The 14889-nt window shown below is 33.9% G+C and overlaps 1 protein-coding gene across 2 annotated transcripts in view; it reads right to left on the bottom strand.

Moving 5' to 3' along the window:
- Positions 1–14889, bottom strand: part of LOC111142206 (early endosome antigen 1) — a 115359-nt gene that overhangs the window by 70644 nt on the left and 29826 nt on the right. Inside the window, exons 1-8 of one of the 2 annotated variants that reach the window (XM_022495234.1) lie at positions 9807–9819; positions 7340–7464; positions 6704–6758; positions 6540–6605; positions 3441–3480; positions 2409–2522; positions 1672–1793; positions 331–486 (exon numbers count right to left, since the gene is read on the bottom strand). In XM_022495234.1, the coding sequence (XP_022350942.1) occupies positions 331–486; positions 1672–1793; positions 2409–2522; positions 3441–3480; positions 6540–6605; positions 6704–6758; positions 7340–7443 (657 nt within the window). In that variant the 5' untranslated portion in view covers positions 7444–7464; positions 9807–9819. Of the gene's footprint in view, positions 1–330; positions 487–1671; positions 1794–2408; positions 2523–3440; positions 3481–6539; positions 6606–6703; positions 6759–7339; positions 7465–9806; positions 9820–14889 lie in introns of those variants that run through there. The other variant, XM_022495233.1, reaches the window with a different exon arrangement.

Here is a 14889-nt window from a genome sequence, read left to right as displayed (position 1 = left end):
TTACCTCTACCAAGCTGACGTAAACTCAATTACCACTTATTGACTAGCTTGGATCAAATTTAACTTTAAATATCATCTCCCCACAATATATATCATTTATTAAATAAAACAATACTCTTACACATTCTTCTCTATATGTCTAGCTTCATAAAGCAAAGTTAAATACTGTCTCTCAGCTTAGACTGATTATATACAAATATCATCAGAGCAAATGAAAGTCAAATACTGTTTTGATGATCACACAGAAAAATCTCAAATGTTGGCTTTACTCAATAGTATACACTAAACAAGTTAACAAAAGTCACATTTAGGCATACTGAACTTATTTACCTCTGAGTTGGCATATTCTGCCTGTAACTTTTTGCACTCATCTTTGAGTTTTTCAGATTCTTTCTCACATTCCAATGTCATGTTGTCCATTAGTGTTTGAACTTGTACCAGTTCTTTCTTTAGCACAGCAACATCTTCTATACCAGGTCTCTGAAGCTGCAGAGCACATTTTCATTAAAAAATAAGGTGAGAAGACTAAAAGAACACACATTTTTATATGGTTTTACTACAAAGACATCAAAATGAAAATAATCTTTGATATCAACTATTGGATTGCAAACACTGACCACTGATCTTTCCACCAACAAGCCTCTCCTCTTCCCAAAATATATGTCCTATTTAATAGTATTACCATTCAAGGTGCAAAACGGCAAATTCACAATTATTCTAAGTGCTTTATTTGCTTTCTTTTCCTTCACAAACTACACCCAATGGTCATAACAATCACTTGATAAATGTCACATTTTGAAGCATAAATGCCTCATCTTCTATCCTAGAAAACTGGTAATAAAAATAAAGGAGCTGATGTAAGCATAATTAGGGTTTGTTGCAGGATATGGTTGATTTTATTGATATATTTATTGAACCCTAAATAAAGGACAGAAAGTAGTCAAGGGCAGATTCAAGGTTTTTACACCTTGGGAGACTGTTGAAGATGTGTAATACCATGACAGAAACACAGTTGAGGGGGAAATATGATGACTTGATGTTACATTTGTTGAATTTGAAATGAAAGCTAGAAATGCAATCAGGAGTATCCTAAAAGTAGGTCGATTTATAAAACCAAAGTGCAGAGAAAGGTCAGGATCAGAGATGCAGATAGGAAAGAGCAAAAAAATGGATAACATTAAGATAGAAACAGCGAAAATACTAAGCAAAAAGATAATATTAAGATAGAAACACAAGGGACGCCTGGGTGGCTCAGTTGGTTAAGCAGCTGCCTTCGGCTCGGGTCATGATCCCAGCGTCCTGGGATCGAGTCCCACATCGGGCTCCTTGCTCGTCAGGGAGCCTGCTTCTCCCTCTGCCCCTGCCTGCCATTCTGTCTGCCTGTGCTTGCTCGCTCTCCCTCTCTCTCTCTGACAAATAAATAAATAAAATCTTTAAAAAAAAAAAAAAGATAGAAACACAAAAATATTAAGGTAATAAATTTTGCATCCTAGATTCCGTTTCTATGTAAAAAATCCTATTAGTATATGTGCAGAGAATAGAACTATAAGGAATTTTTATTTCTTCCATTTTAGACAAGCTATGCTTTTAAAATTTTTCACCAGAGAATGTATATCATTTTTAATTTAGAAAATTATAAAAGTACATTCCAATAAATGGTTTCTAAATTACCAGTTCAGTCTTCAGATCTTGAATTATAGTTGTTTCTTTGTTTAATTCTTCTGTCAGATGTGACACTTTTTGGTCAGCAGCTTCTCGAAGACTCCTTTCTTCATCATATTTTGACTTTATATCTAATTTAAAAGAGTTATAAATATTAGTTTTATGACATTAACTCTAGGAAAGGACAGTTTTATGAAGTCCTATATATTATACAGTTTTATAAATTCCTGCATATTACACAATGCATATCTATATATCATTAATTCAAAATCACATTCCTTACATGACCATAAACACATATAACTTTAACTTCTGATTACATGAAATGGTGAACTTAAAATAATCAAATGTTTCGGTCTACATAAATTCCATATAGCAAGCACAGCACTATTACGAATTAGCTTGTTAATATATCAATATGCTAATTGATAGCATAACCAAATATTACATCTATATTATTAATTTCTTCAAAATGTTACCTATTAATCTTTAAGCATACCCCAAAAGAAAATTCACCTTCTCTAAATTTCAAGAATTCTACAGAGAAAATCAGTCCTTTGAAAGGAGGTTAGAGGACAAATTAATTTTTATAGCAATTCTACTATTAAATTCTAGTAATAACCACCATAGTATATAACAAATGCCTTCTCACACTAACATACAATTAATGCCTTATTTCTAGGCTCTATAATGGCAAAAAGGTAAGAAGGCTGATATACTAGCTAAAAAAATCTGATTCAATTTACCTGCGATTTCAGTGGCAAGTTGGGCTGCTTTCTGTTCAAATAAGTCTTTCATTTGCTTAATATTAAAATTTTCTGTTTGGGCTTCTTCTAATTGTTGTTCCAAAGACTGTAGTTCTACAAAAAAAGTATCATAGTTATTCAAATACATAATTAATGCTAGTTATATTTCCTAAATTGTTATTACTTATATCCTAATCATTATAGGAAAGATAATCAACATGAAAAAAAAAAAGACAATCAACAGGAGTCTATCACCTAATTACAAATAGAATATATCAACATTTCAAGAATTAAGCATATCTAATTCATTTAAGCCACAAGTCATAATTTATAAACATATAAAACAAATGAAAGAATATTTAGCATCATGCCCAAATAATCCACAAATATTTGTTTCAAGATTATTTTGATTTCACATTTGTTATTTTCCTATGACCATCAACTAACCAAAGCAGAATATATTCTGCCTCTCTAAAATTTATTATAATGGGAAATGAAGTTAGCAATGGTTTAAAATCAAGGTCTTATATAAAATAAAAGAATCAATTAAAATATACAATCAACTCCTAATACTTCATTCTCATAAAAAGATTTCAGAGGGAAAGTAAATAGAACAGCTAACCTCAAAATATAATTTTGATTATTCATTGAGCATTCCTCCAGTTAAAGTCAATTACAAAGATGCTAGTTTCATCATTTTATTCCAAGAGAAAAAGAGTACATCACTCTTTAAAATAGTTTTAACTTTTCATTAAACTATATTCACGTAATATTCTAGGAGTTTATTTATAACTATAGAATATAACAAATTAAGAAAACACTAAGATTTTTGTTGGTTGATTAAATTATGAACTTCAAAGGTAATATTCTAAATCTAAAATGTGACTATTATCTTCACTGTTTTAGAGCCAGAAAGTATAACCATAATACAAATTTATGTAGCAGACACCAGAGAAAAGGTAAAAAGTAAAAAAGAAGAATAAGCAAGGAGAAAAAGAAAAATGAAAAAACATCTGCTTTAAGTAAAGTTACCTGCTGCTGAGTCAGCCACCATTCCATCAGGCTTAGACTCCTCAATGAAAATAAGACATAAACAAACACATTAAAATGAAAAGAAAATACTATTACCATTGTCAATGTAAAAAAAAAAAAAAAATCTCTAAAAGCCACATTCTGTGAGGTAAGTAGCAAGATTTTGATAACATTCTGGCCGGTTCACAATCTTCCAGATCTCTAAAGTACCATTAGGCAGAATGGCATAATGATCTACTTGCAGTCACTGGTTCTAAGAATTTTTTATGTTAATATAAAGTTATAATGGATATTGCAATAGATAGCATCTTAAATTCCATAAATTCAGTAAAAATACTTTTTTTAAATGCAGGCTCCCTGCTGGGCTTGAACTCACAACACTGAGATCAAGACCTGAATTAAGATCAAGAGCCAGATGCTTGACTGAGCCACCCAGACACACCAGTAAAGATTTAAAAATAACATAAATTATTATCATTATAAACATAGATTCTAAAACCAATACTTAAGTCAGCAGATAAGATTCATAATCTCATAGGGGCGCCCGGGTGGCTGTCAATTAAGCATTAGACTCTAGGTTTTGGCTCAGCTCATGATCTCAGGGTCTTGGGACAGAGCCCCATGTCAGGCTCCTTGCTCAGTGTGGAGTCTGCTTGAGATTTTCTGTCCCCCCTCCCTAACCCCCGCCCACTCAGATCTCTCTCTCTCTCTCTCTCTCTCTCTCAAATAAATAATAAATAAACAAATCTTTTCCTTTTTAAAAGATTTATTTATCTTACAGAGAGAGAGAGAGCACAAGTGGGCAGAGCAGCAGACAGAGGGAGAAGGAAAAGAAGGATCCCCGCTGAGCAGGGAGCCCAATGTAGGCTCAATCCTGGGACCCTGGGATCATGACCCAAGCCAAAGGCAGATGTCTAACCAACTGAGCCACCCACACACCCAACAAATAAATCTTTAAAAAATAAAAAAGATTCAATCCTATAACATATAAAATTTTGCATAAACTAAAATATGCCATGAAGCTATCATTACTAAAAAGTTTGGCATTAAAAGCACAAATTTTTAATTTGGAATTATAAATCATCGTTTTAAAAAATAGAAATAAAGAATATATTCCATAAGGTTTAATTTATTATGGGCAGTATGAATAAAAAACTATATTGCCTAGTCATTATTTTCACATTCTAAAAAATTATACATATCTGAAAGAGTTTAATAAGGCATCTCAATGTATATCTTTTTATTTTCCTGTACATTAGATTTAGACATACTAGTGCTAAAAACCATCAATATTTTAAATACATTGCCTCCAAAAGTAAATTTCCTAAACCAAGGTAATTTCATCTTGCAATGTGGAGAATTTATTAAATGTGAAAAAGTCATCTCAAATGTAGTAAACAGTTTCCTCTGTTCTCAGGTACAAAAAAATAATACAGCACATGTTTTGTGAATTGTTAATGGCATCTCTGTAAAACATGAGTAAACGAACTATAAATATTGTAGATTACTAAAAACTTCTTTCCTACCTCAAATACAGAAGCGAGAAGTAATAAGACTGATACTTTGCTATTCATTTATTTGCTTTTTTTTTTTTTAATCCAAATGGCAATTTCTGGTGAAAAAACAAAAAGGCAAAAAGCGGGGCACCTGGGTGGTTCAGTCAGTTAAGCGTCTGCCTTGAGCTCGGTTCATGATCTCAGAGTTCTGAGATGGAGCCCTGCATCAGGTTCCCTGCCCAGTGGAAAGTCTGCTTCTCCCTCTCCCTCTGCTGCTCTTCCTGCTTGTGCTCTCTTGTTCACGCACTCTCTCGCCCTCAAATAAATAAATAAAATCTTAAAAAAAGGCAGTAAGAGTCACAATGGACTAATATGCAAAGGGATCACTAATTACTTAATAAAATGATTAGAACTATTGTTGAAGAGTATCCACTTTATTCTTACAAATAAGAACCATATTTGGTAAAATTCATTATTCTATGATTCTTTATGTAACTGTAATACAAAAGCCAATATAATTTTATTTTTTTAAGATTTTATTTACTTATTTGAGAGATTGAGAGAGAGATCACAAGTAGGGGAAGGGTTAGAGGGAGAAGCAAACTCCCAGTCGAGCAGGAAGCCTGATGCAGGACTTGGTCCATGACCTGAGCCCAAAGCTGATACTTAATTGACCGAGCTACCCAGGTGTCCCAAAAGCCAATATAATTTTAATATAAAAATCATAATTGGTTAAGACATTTATTTATTTATTTATTTAAGATTTTATTTATTTATTTGACAGCCAGAGATCACAAGTCGGCAGAGAGGCAGGCAGAGAGAGAGGAGGGGAAGCAGGCTCCCTGCTGAGCAGAGAGCCTGATGCGGGGCTCGAACCCAAGACCCTGGGATCATGACCTGAGCCGAAAGCAGAGGCTTTAACCCACTGAGCCACCCAGGTGCCCCAAGACATTTATTTAGAAAATATATTAAACAATATATCAACAGAATCTCACTCCAAAGTAACCACTTTTGATACCAATGATTTTGGGTTTTTTCTATGCATTATTTTTATATAAAGCAGTGTGTATATGTGCGTGTATGTGTGTACATATATATAAAAATATTTTTATTGTTTTTTAAAAATAACACTGGTTTAAAAAAAACTAAAATTGTTAATACAACCATTCCCCCACATTTTCAAATAATCTGCATAAATGTAAACAAAAAAGTAAATAATAGTTCTTTCCCTACTAATAGATAATTTAGTGATTGCTAATTTGTCACAACACAAATGCTCCGAAGAATTTCACTATTGTCTGAACCTGTATTTTTCAATAATTTAGGTATATTGTCAGAAAATTAGAATAATGCAGCCTGGTATAAAAAAAAATCCACAGGTAACTGATTCTTAATGGAACATCTTTAAGAAATTACATCTTAGCTTCCCAATTATTTGTTTGCTTTCACTAGAATTACAAAAGATATACACTCAAGGCTGTAAATACAGATAAACAAATTAGAAGAAGTTATTTATTACAAGTCACCTGCTAATAAAATGTTTATTTTCAACAATGAAAATAAACAACTAATAAACACACTTTAAGTATTTAAAAGCATTTACTTGCTGCTGCAGCCCTTGAAATTTTTCTAATTCTTTCTTTAATTCTTCTGAGTACCATTTTTCTTCCTAAGGAGAAAAAAGTATATATTCTAATTTAGTAAATTTCAAAAGATTTATTATCTGAAACACTGAAAATAAACAAATATAACCATTTTTATTGTTACCTTAAGTGAAGCCTGAAGGTCTTGGACCTCTTGTCTAAGTAGTGTTATATCATCTCTAAACATAAATTGGGGGAAAAAAGGAATTAATAGTTAACGTCCTCTAATAACCTGGTCTCTTAATAAATCATGGCTAGTGACTATACATTAATATTCTAGTTTTCTCAATTAAAAAAAAAAGTTTTAGAATTTTACACATAGAATTTTATGTATACCCCTTAGAAAAATAATTTTATTCTGAAAGGTCACTGTTTATGAATGGAAAAACACCTTACCACTGAAATGATATAATCATTAAGTGCCTGAGCCAGAAACAAAATATCTCCCATTAATTTCCCAATAATAAGGATTAATAGCTTCCTATTGCAGTTAGGATAAAATCTGAACTCATTAACAAGGACTATACAATCTGGACAGTATAGACCCTGCCTTAACACCCTCCTCCTCATTCCCTCAGCTCAGACAACTCTGGCTTCTTTCTGTCCCTGAGTCCTATCAAACTTTCTCATATTCTATTCTCCTTCCCTCAAAGTCAGTCTGACAAAGAACAGTGAGCACACTACTTGGGCCCTAACACACAAAACAGATAATATCACATGCACTCATAACAGCATATACTTCAAAGCGATTGTACTGTACCGCTTCAGAGCAAGAGCCTCTCCTCCATGACTTGAGTCATTACCAGCATCATGAACTACCTCATAGTGTTTGAAAAGTTCATCAGCAGATCCAAGGGATTTCATACACTGGGGACATATGAAACCCTGTAGAAAGAGACAGAAAAAGTTTACAAAATTCTATTTAATACTGTAAGACAGCAATTTGTATATTATGAAATACAGTCTAATATTATACCAATGGTGCCATTAGTAGACTGAATTTATGACATTAAGCCCAAAATCTGGTATTGTGTAAATGTACATCACTGTCTATTCTGGTTGAAGTTTATGAAATATGAAAAAACCCTTAAAACCATCTTTTAGGTTGAATAAATTGATGGCTAGAATACAGAATTCTAATCTAGAAGACTAGTTGAGAAGATCTACCATCATGTCCTCTCTCTCCCTTTCTAGATATGCCCCTTAGTAAAATAATATCTGCCCTAGTCTACTTCATAGGAATGATAACAAAAAAAAACTAAAAACAAAGTATTATGATCACTAAAGGAAAAAGGTAATATAGTAAATAATTTATAATTACCACAGAATATCTATAATGATTGAGAAGTATTGTAGTACTACTGTATATACTGTAAATTCCTTGCTAACCTAAGATTAACACTGTAAAAGCCTAAAATTAATAGTCCCATAAGATATTAAACACTTATAAATAATCTCAGAATTATATGACTATGGCATACAAGGTCCTGTATGAGTATTCCCTCAATGACCTAATCACTCTGATGCCTGGACACCTCTCACTCTGTACAACTCTACTGACATTTTCAACTGTTCTGACTTACTTATATTCTCTAAACACACCATGGTATCCCACATTTCTTTGCATATATTGCTTTCTCCCCCCAGCACTATGCTTAGTAGCTTGTCAAATTTCTACTTTCACTAAAATAACAACACACTGAAGCTTTTCATCCATTTTGCCATAATGGCTAGTGTAGTATTTCTGAACATACTCTGTATTTTCTACACTGAATATGTTTTTAATAAAATAAAATAAAATAACAACCAGCAAACTCAGCCATTAGAGCATGCGACTCTTCAAGGTTATGAGTTCAAGCCCCAACTAGATATGGAGCCTACTTTAAACATAAATAAATAAGTAATAAAAGTATGAATGAACCTGACAGGGCAGAATTTGGCAAAAAACAAAAACAAAAACAGAAGAGGGGTACCTAGTTAGCTCAGTGGGTTAAGTGTCTACCTTCCACTCAGGTCATGAGCAGATCAAGTCCCACAATGGACTCCCTGTTCAGCAGGTAATCTGCTTCTCCCTCTTCCTCTGCCCTTCCTCCCCGCTCGTTCTCTCTCACACACTCAAATAAATTAAACTCTCTATTAAAAAAGAAAAAAACAGAAGAGCTTTAACACCTTGCCAATTACAAAACTTTCCAAGGGATAGCCTGAGGAAAGTAATAAATACTCTGAACAAGTAAAAACCAAAAAATTAATAAAAACTTCCCCTTCCCTGGGTGCTACACAAACAGCATATCGTCCTTTCTCATCTATGTGTGCTGTGTGGCAGGACCAAGGCTTGTTGTATGCTGGGGATACTGATACAGAGACAAATATTACCAGATAATGGTACAATACATGTAGATATAAAGAACTACAGGAACACAGGAAAAGAGGAATCCAACTCTGCCTGTGGCAGGAGTTACTGCTTTACAAAAAATGCACAGATACTCATATATATTATGTATATGTGTATACACACTAGACACTGGACACTGGAATTTGGTACTAGAGAATGAGTAGGAGTTACTTGTCAGAAATAAAAGAAAGGCATTCTAACAAAGGTATGGAAAGAGGTTTGAAACAGTCGTGCTGCATTTGGGAAACAGAGGTGTGTCCTGATCACAGAGCCAGAGTGAGGGGCAGGGGTACAACAGGTAAATGAACACAATGATCTCCTATGAAACTCCTGAAATGAGCAAAGAGAGTACTATTAATGATGCACCTTTGGACATCTGAATGATCCCTGAGGCTGCAAAGATATTTGATGCTCAGCACTGTCTTTAAATGAATGAACATTCCTGGTCTATGTGCTAATCTAGCTGATGTTATGCTCTTTCTCCAAAAACCATCTATTATCTACCATCATGTTTCATAACAGCTCCACATTATGCCTAATTTGTCATTCTTATAACTTCTGTAATTAACATTACAGAACTTGTTATAATTAACATGCCTTTAGTGCAATAGTAAATCAACCTCCATACTATTTAGTCTGTCATTTCTCTTTTGCATCTCAGCTTTTACTAGTAATCAGAAGACAAATTAGAATGTTCCTCGGAGAATCCACATACCAATTACACTATTTAATCTTTGTAACTTTGGCTTTTTGAGTACTGTCTCTACTTCCAGATTTTGGCTCTAGATATCTAAGGATTCAAGAAAGCTAATGACCACATTAAGGTATGCCATACCTTCTTAAAGCTTCTAAATATTACCAGGTTAATACTCCAGAAAGAACTGATTCATCCCTAAAGAGAAATTTTAGAAATTCAGTAATATATATTTAATTATAGAAATACCCCCACCTAAGTGAATTATCCAGATGATTCACCCAAGTGAATTTCCCATGCTTAAATAACATTTAAGACATTTGAGACATCTATGGTAAAAATAAATCTTTCTAAAATACATATATTTTCTGATCTTCTTAAACAGATGATATTAAACTTGTTTGATGTCTCAGAGGCATAAGTATTCATCACTGAATGGGTGGGTGACTTTATTAATTCTAGCCTCTTTCATTTCTGTACCTACATTTTATAGTTTTTTCCTATACCCTGTTTTGACTTTTCACAATCATTTCTTAAAATTATTCACATGCTATATCTAATAATGTTAGCCTGATATAGATGGGAAGGATAAAGAAAAAAGTTTATTAAAACCACATCACTCATTTAAAATGACAGTAACTTGGGCTCCTACTTGTGATGTTTGTCAAATAAATAAATAAAATCTTTAAAATGACAGTAATATAAGCTCAGAGTGAGTATCTGAGGGATGTCTCATGAACAGAATACATGATCTTTAGTTCATGGACCCTGTAATACTAATTCTGGATATTACAAGACTGCTTCTCTATTTTTTCTCAACCACCTTCAAGGGAACTGAAGTTAACTAGATCAATAACTTCCATAAAAATACTGTTAGTAAACAATAAAACACTAAGAACAACCAGCTACATTTTTTTCCTTTGATCATTCCAAACTTCCAAACACAGACACACACAGACACACAGACACACACACACACACACACACTGTGTACTTAAGATTAAAAACAGTAAGTCTCCTACTCTTAAGTTTCAGTTATCTCTAATCCTTTCTCAGATACACTGCAGCTAAGAACTTTCCCTAACTTGATACTTATGGTATCCCTGTTATACTAAGTGTTCTTTCAATTAAAAAGAAAGTTCTTATTTAAGTGACAAGTAGGTGATATTGGGTCTTTTCATTTTGGTTAACCCATAAAGAAGAAAAGCTGACACAGATGTTCTGAAAGGAAGACAACTGGTAAAGTTCTAAGGAGAGCTCTAAGAATCTATTATGCCTCTTTCTTTGCTGGCACCAGTTATCTAGTTTAACTGGTGTCCTCCTATAATGTACCCATTTTCCCCACCACCCTAGAAAATGTCTGGTTTAACTGTTTCCCAATGAAGTTTTTCTGGGTTCCCCTCAATTTGAATCACCACTGCACTCTTTTTGCAAGTAATATTCATCAGAGAAATTTCCTGGGATAGAGAGCATAACTTATTTACCTTTATACCTCCTTTACTTACCAAAATACATGGTACATAAGAAGTACTCTATTAATATGCTAAATACATGAATAGTTGGTGAAATCCTTTTCTTATATATATAACTGCCAGACAGAAATACAAACATCTTTTTTTTTTTTTTTGGTCTTTCTGGGTACAAAAAGTTTCCTTCTTTTGTAAGATTTGCAAAGGAATGGAGGGAAAAAAGCCATGTTTTTTTTTTTATTTTTAGAATATTGCAGTAATTTTCAAAGGAAACAGATATATCGAGATCATTAAGAAACTTTATCCAGCCTGCAAATGGACAATAGTTCCCCTCACCGGCTTCCACCCTCAGCCATAGACATACACCAGCCCCACACACGACAGAGAAACATGTGGGTGATCCAGTATTAATGAGGAGTTTGTGCCATTCTGTCACCTTCCTCAAGTCCAGGGTATCAAAACAAAGACTGAAACAATGGTAGATCCAAATTCTAATGCCCTATTTGGTCTCAAATAAAGACAGTAACAATATGCTAAATCCTCTTTCTATATAAGAGTAAAAGCAGTTTAACCTAAAGCATCTTAAAACATTCATTAGCATTAACTAAATAATAAAGATATAACTTATAGATGTTGAAATCAAGTATCATTCACTTTACATTTCAAATTTCACGGCAAAATTTATACAAAAATATTAACTTAAACTTTTATATTTGTTTACAGATTCACAAAAAGACAGCTGCAGAGAGTAAGAGCAACCAACCCAACTTCCCAAGAGCCTGTTTTCCTTATTGAACCTCTTTGAAACATGCATAATTAAAGCAATCCATATTCCCTCCGTAGCATACAAAGTTAAGCAACACCGAGGCAAGGAAAAACAAAACTATTTTGAGCAACCCATAACCAAGCTGCTAAAGCAAAATATACAGGACCCACAGTAACACTGGAGTCATTAAGAAGTTCCTGTCCTCTTGTCTCATTTTCAGCGTGCACTTGCTGGTAATGCTCCGACAAATCAATAGCAGTTATACATCTTTTCATACATAATGGACAGATGAAACCCTGTGAAATAACAACTTTTAGGAGGATGCACATAAAAAGTTATTTATAAATCAAAATACAACACAACAGGAAAATAATTAATACATCTCTTTTTAGTATATGTAAGGGAAATTTTCATAGTAACTATATACAAAAAGGGAAAGATCTATCCAAAGTAGGATGACTAAAAGTAGTTTCCATCCTTATGCTGGAAATTCCCACTGGTTCAATTTTATTATAATTAGCAGTTGCTTTACTTGGAATATTAATTGCTCTTTTTGTTTAGGACACCTTGTCCTTATTTATCTGAGAGCCATTATTGGCAAGTTAACTTTTATTTTAGATCAAGAAATGACTGACAGTTACAACAAACAGTTTTATGTGAGATAATATTCTCAACAAAAAAAGTTCTTAAAATGAAAGCAATTTTTCATCTTCACCATATTCCACAAGCCTAAGATCCCATTTTTGCCCATACCCACAATTCTCAATAAGGGATCCTTCCTTCTAAATTCATGAGCCAAATAAAATCAGTTTAAATCAATCTTCCTAATTCCCAACACCTAACAATATCTGTATTTTAAAATGTGGGCTACCACACTGATCTATGGTTTAAAGTAAATAAAATGAAGACTGTAGTGAAGGACAGTAGGTTATAAATGCCATGAGTTTTTGTGTCAAAAATAGATGTGGATTTGAGATTCAACCAATGCTGACTCTATGACCTTAAGGAAATCACTTTACTTTGCTAAATGCCGATTTCCTCATCTATAAAATGGGGCTAATGTTAGCACCTATTCCTCTAGAGTTATTATGCAGTACTTAAGAGGCTTAGTGGAATGCCTATAAGTGCTCAATAAATATTCTGTCACTAGATACATGGTTAGAGAGGAAAGAAAATGAAGCCAGGAAAGGCTGAAAGAGCAGAAAAAAAGACAGGAATTAAAAACCTGAAATATTCAGCAAGGCCAAAGAAGTAGTAAGACTATGAGAAAGTTTTTGAGAGGGTAAGTAGTTGTAAGGAAAGGGAACATTCAGTTTTAACATCTCAAGTCAAACTATTCTGCCCAATAATAAAGTGGAAGGTATTACCATGAACTTGAGAAGCTAGAAAAGAATAAAGTTCACTAGAATTGCAAACATCAAGAACTGGGAAGTTAGGATGTTCCTTGAGTCACTAATGCCACTTGGGGTAATAGCAAAGGAGACAATGACTATAAAGAAATTCCCAAAGTGGGAGGCAAGGCAGGAAAGCAGTTAAGAGCTAGGCTTGGGCTTGAATCCTCGATTCACACCACTCTTAGTAGCTTATAGGACCTTCAATTTCCTCATCTGTGAAATGTAACAGTAACACCTACTTCATATGGGGGCGGGGAGGGGAATCCTGATAATTAAATGAGATAATAGATGCTAAGTGTTTATCATACCATCTGATACAAATAAAACAATCGATGTTAGTTATCATTAATATCATTATTCCTTTTGTTAACAACCCTTAAAAGAGGTTAGCAAGGGGATGAAAGTAAGGAACATGAATTCTTTTTATTTTTTCTTTTTACTGATGAAAGAGTTACGTTCAGGCAACCACAATCCAAAATGCTGGAACTATAGAATAATTACTTAAAAAACTGCATCATTGCATTTTTTTGCCATGACAGATTTATGTTGCCTCTCACTTCACTGGTTTCTTCACTATAAGCTTCCACATGCAATCACTTAATGATTCATTCAAAAAGTATGTACTGAGTGTGATTACTATGTTCTAGCCATTATGCTACACTGCTGAGAACACAATGGTAAATAAGGCAAAATCCTACCCTCAGGAAGCTTACAGGCTTCTTGAAAAAGATGCGAAAGAAAATAATTACATTTTATACCCCACTAATCAGAAATCCTATTAGAACTACCTTCAAACCTTTAGAACCCTAGGACCTCACTACTACCACTCTGACCCAAGCCACACCAACACTGCACATGTATGACTGCAACAGCCTTCCAACAGCCTCTCTGCTTTTACCCTTACCTCACCAACACTTTATTCTCCACAGAGCAGCAAGAACGTATCCTATAAAAATGTAAATAAATTTTGTCACTTTCCTTGTCAAAATTCTCCAAGGGCTTCCCATCTCACCAGGAGTAAAAAACCCAAGTCTGTACAAAGACCTAGAAGGCAGGCCTAGAAGGCCCTGCATGAGGTGGGCTTAATTACCTCCCAGATCAATCTCTCCTCACTCACTGTGCTGGAGTCACACTAGCCCCTCGATCCTTTTCTGACATGCTCGGAAGGCTCCCATCTCCGAGACTTTCTTGTTCCAGACAAATAGAACATGGTTGTTCCAGAAACCCACATGACTCATTTCCTCACTTCCTTCAGTTCTTCCTGAGCTATTCCCTTCTCAGAGAAGTCTTCCCTGACAATACTATTTGAAATTGCAAGCACCCAAAACACTCCTTCCCTATTTTATTTTTCTCAATAACACCAATCATTTCCCTCTGTCCACTTCTAGTATGTTTTGGGGTTTTTTGCCTGTTTGCACCTACTAGAATGTAAGTTCTACAATGACAAAAATTCTTGACTATTTTACTGACTGCCATATCTCCAGCATCCAGAATAGTGTCTGACAACACATATTGGATAAATGAATGAGTTTTGGAATAATAATCATTACCAAAAGGATAAAAAATACAATCCCCCAGAAGCACATGGAAGAAGC

This window comes from Enhydra lutris, unplaced genomic scaffold (assembly GCF_002288905.1).
Source record: "Enhydra lutris kenyoni isolate GAN:26980312 unplaced genomic scaffold, ASM228890v2 scaffoldscaffold7, whole genome shotgun sequence".
In the NCBI taxonomy this organism is placed as follows: Eukaryota; Metazoa; Chordata; class Mammalia; order Carnivora; family Mustelidae; genus Enhydra; species Enhydra lutris.
The sequence above is the reverse complement of the archived record's forward strand: the minus strand, read 5'-3'. Positions and strand labels throughout refer to the sequence as shown.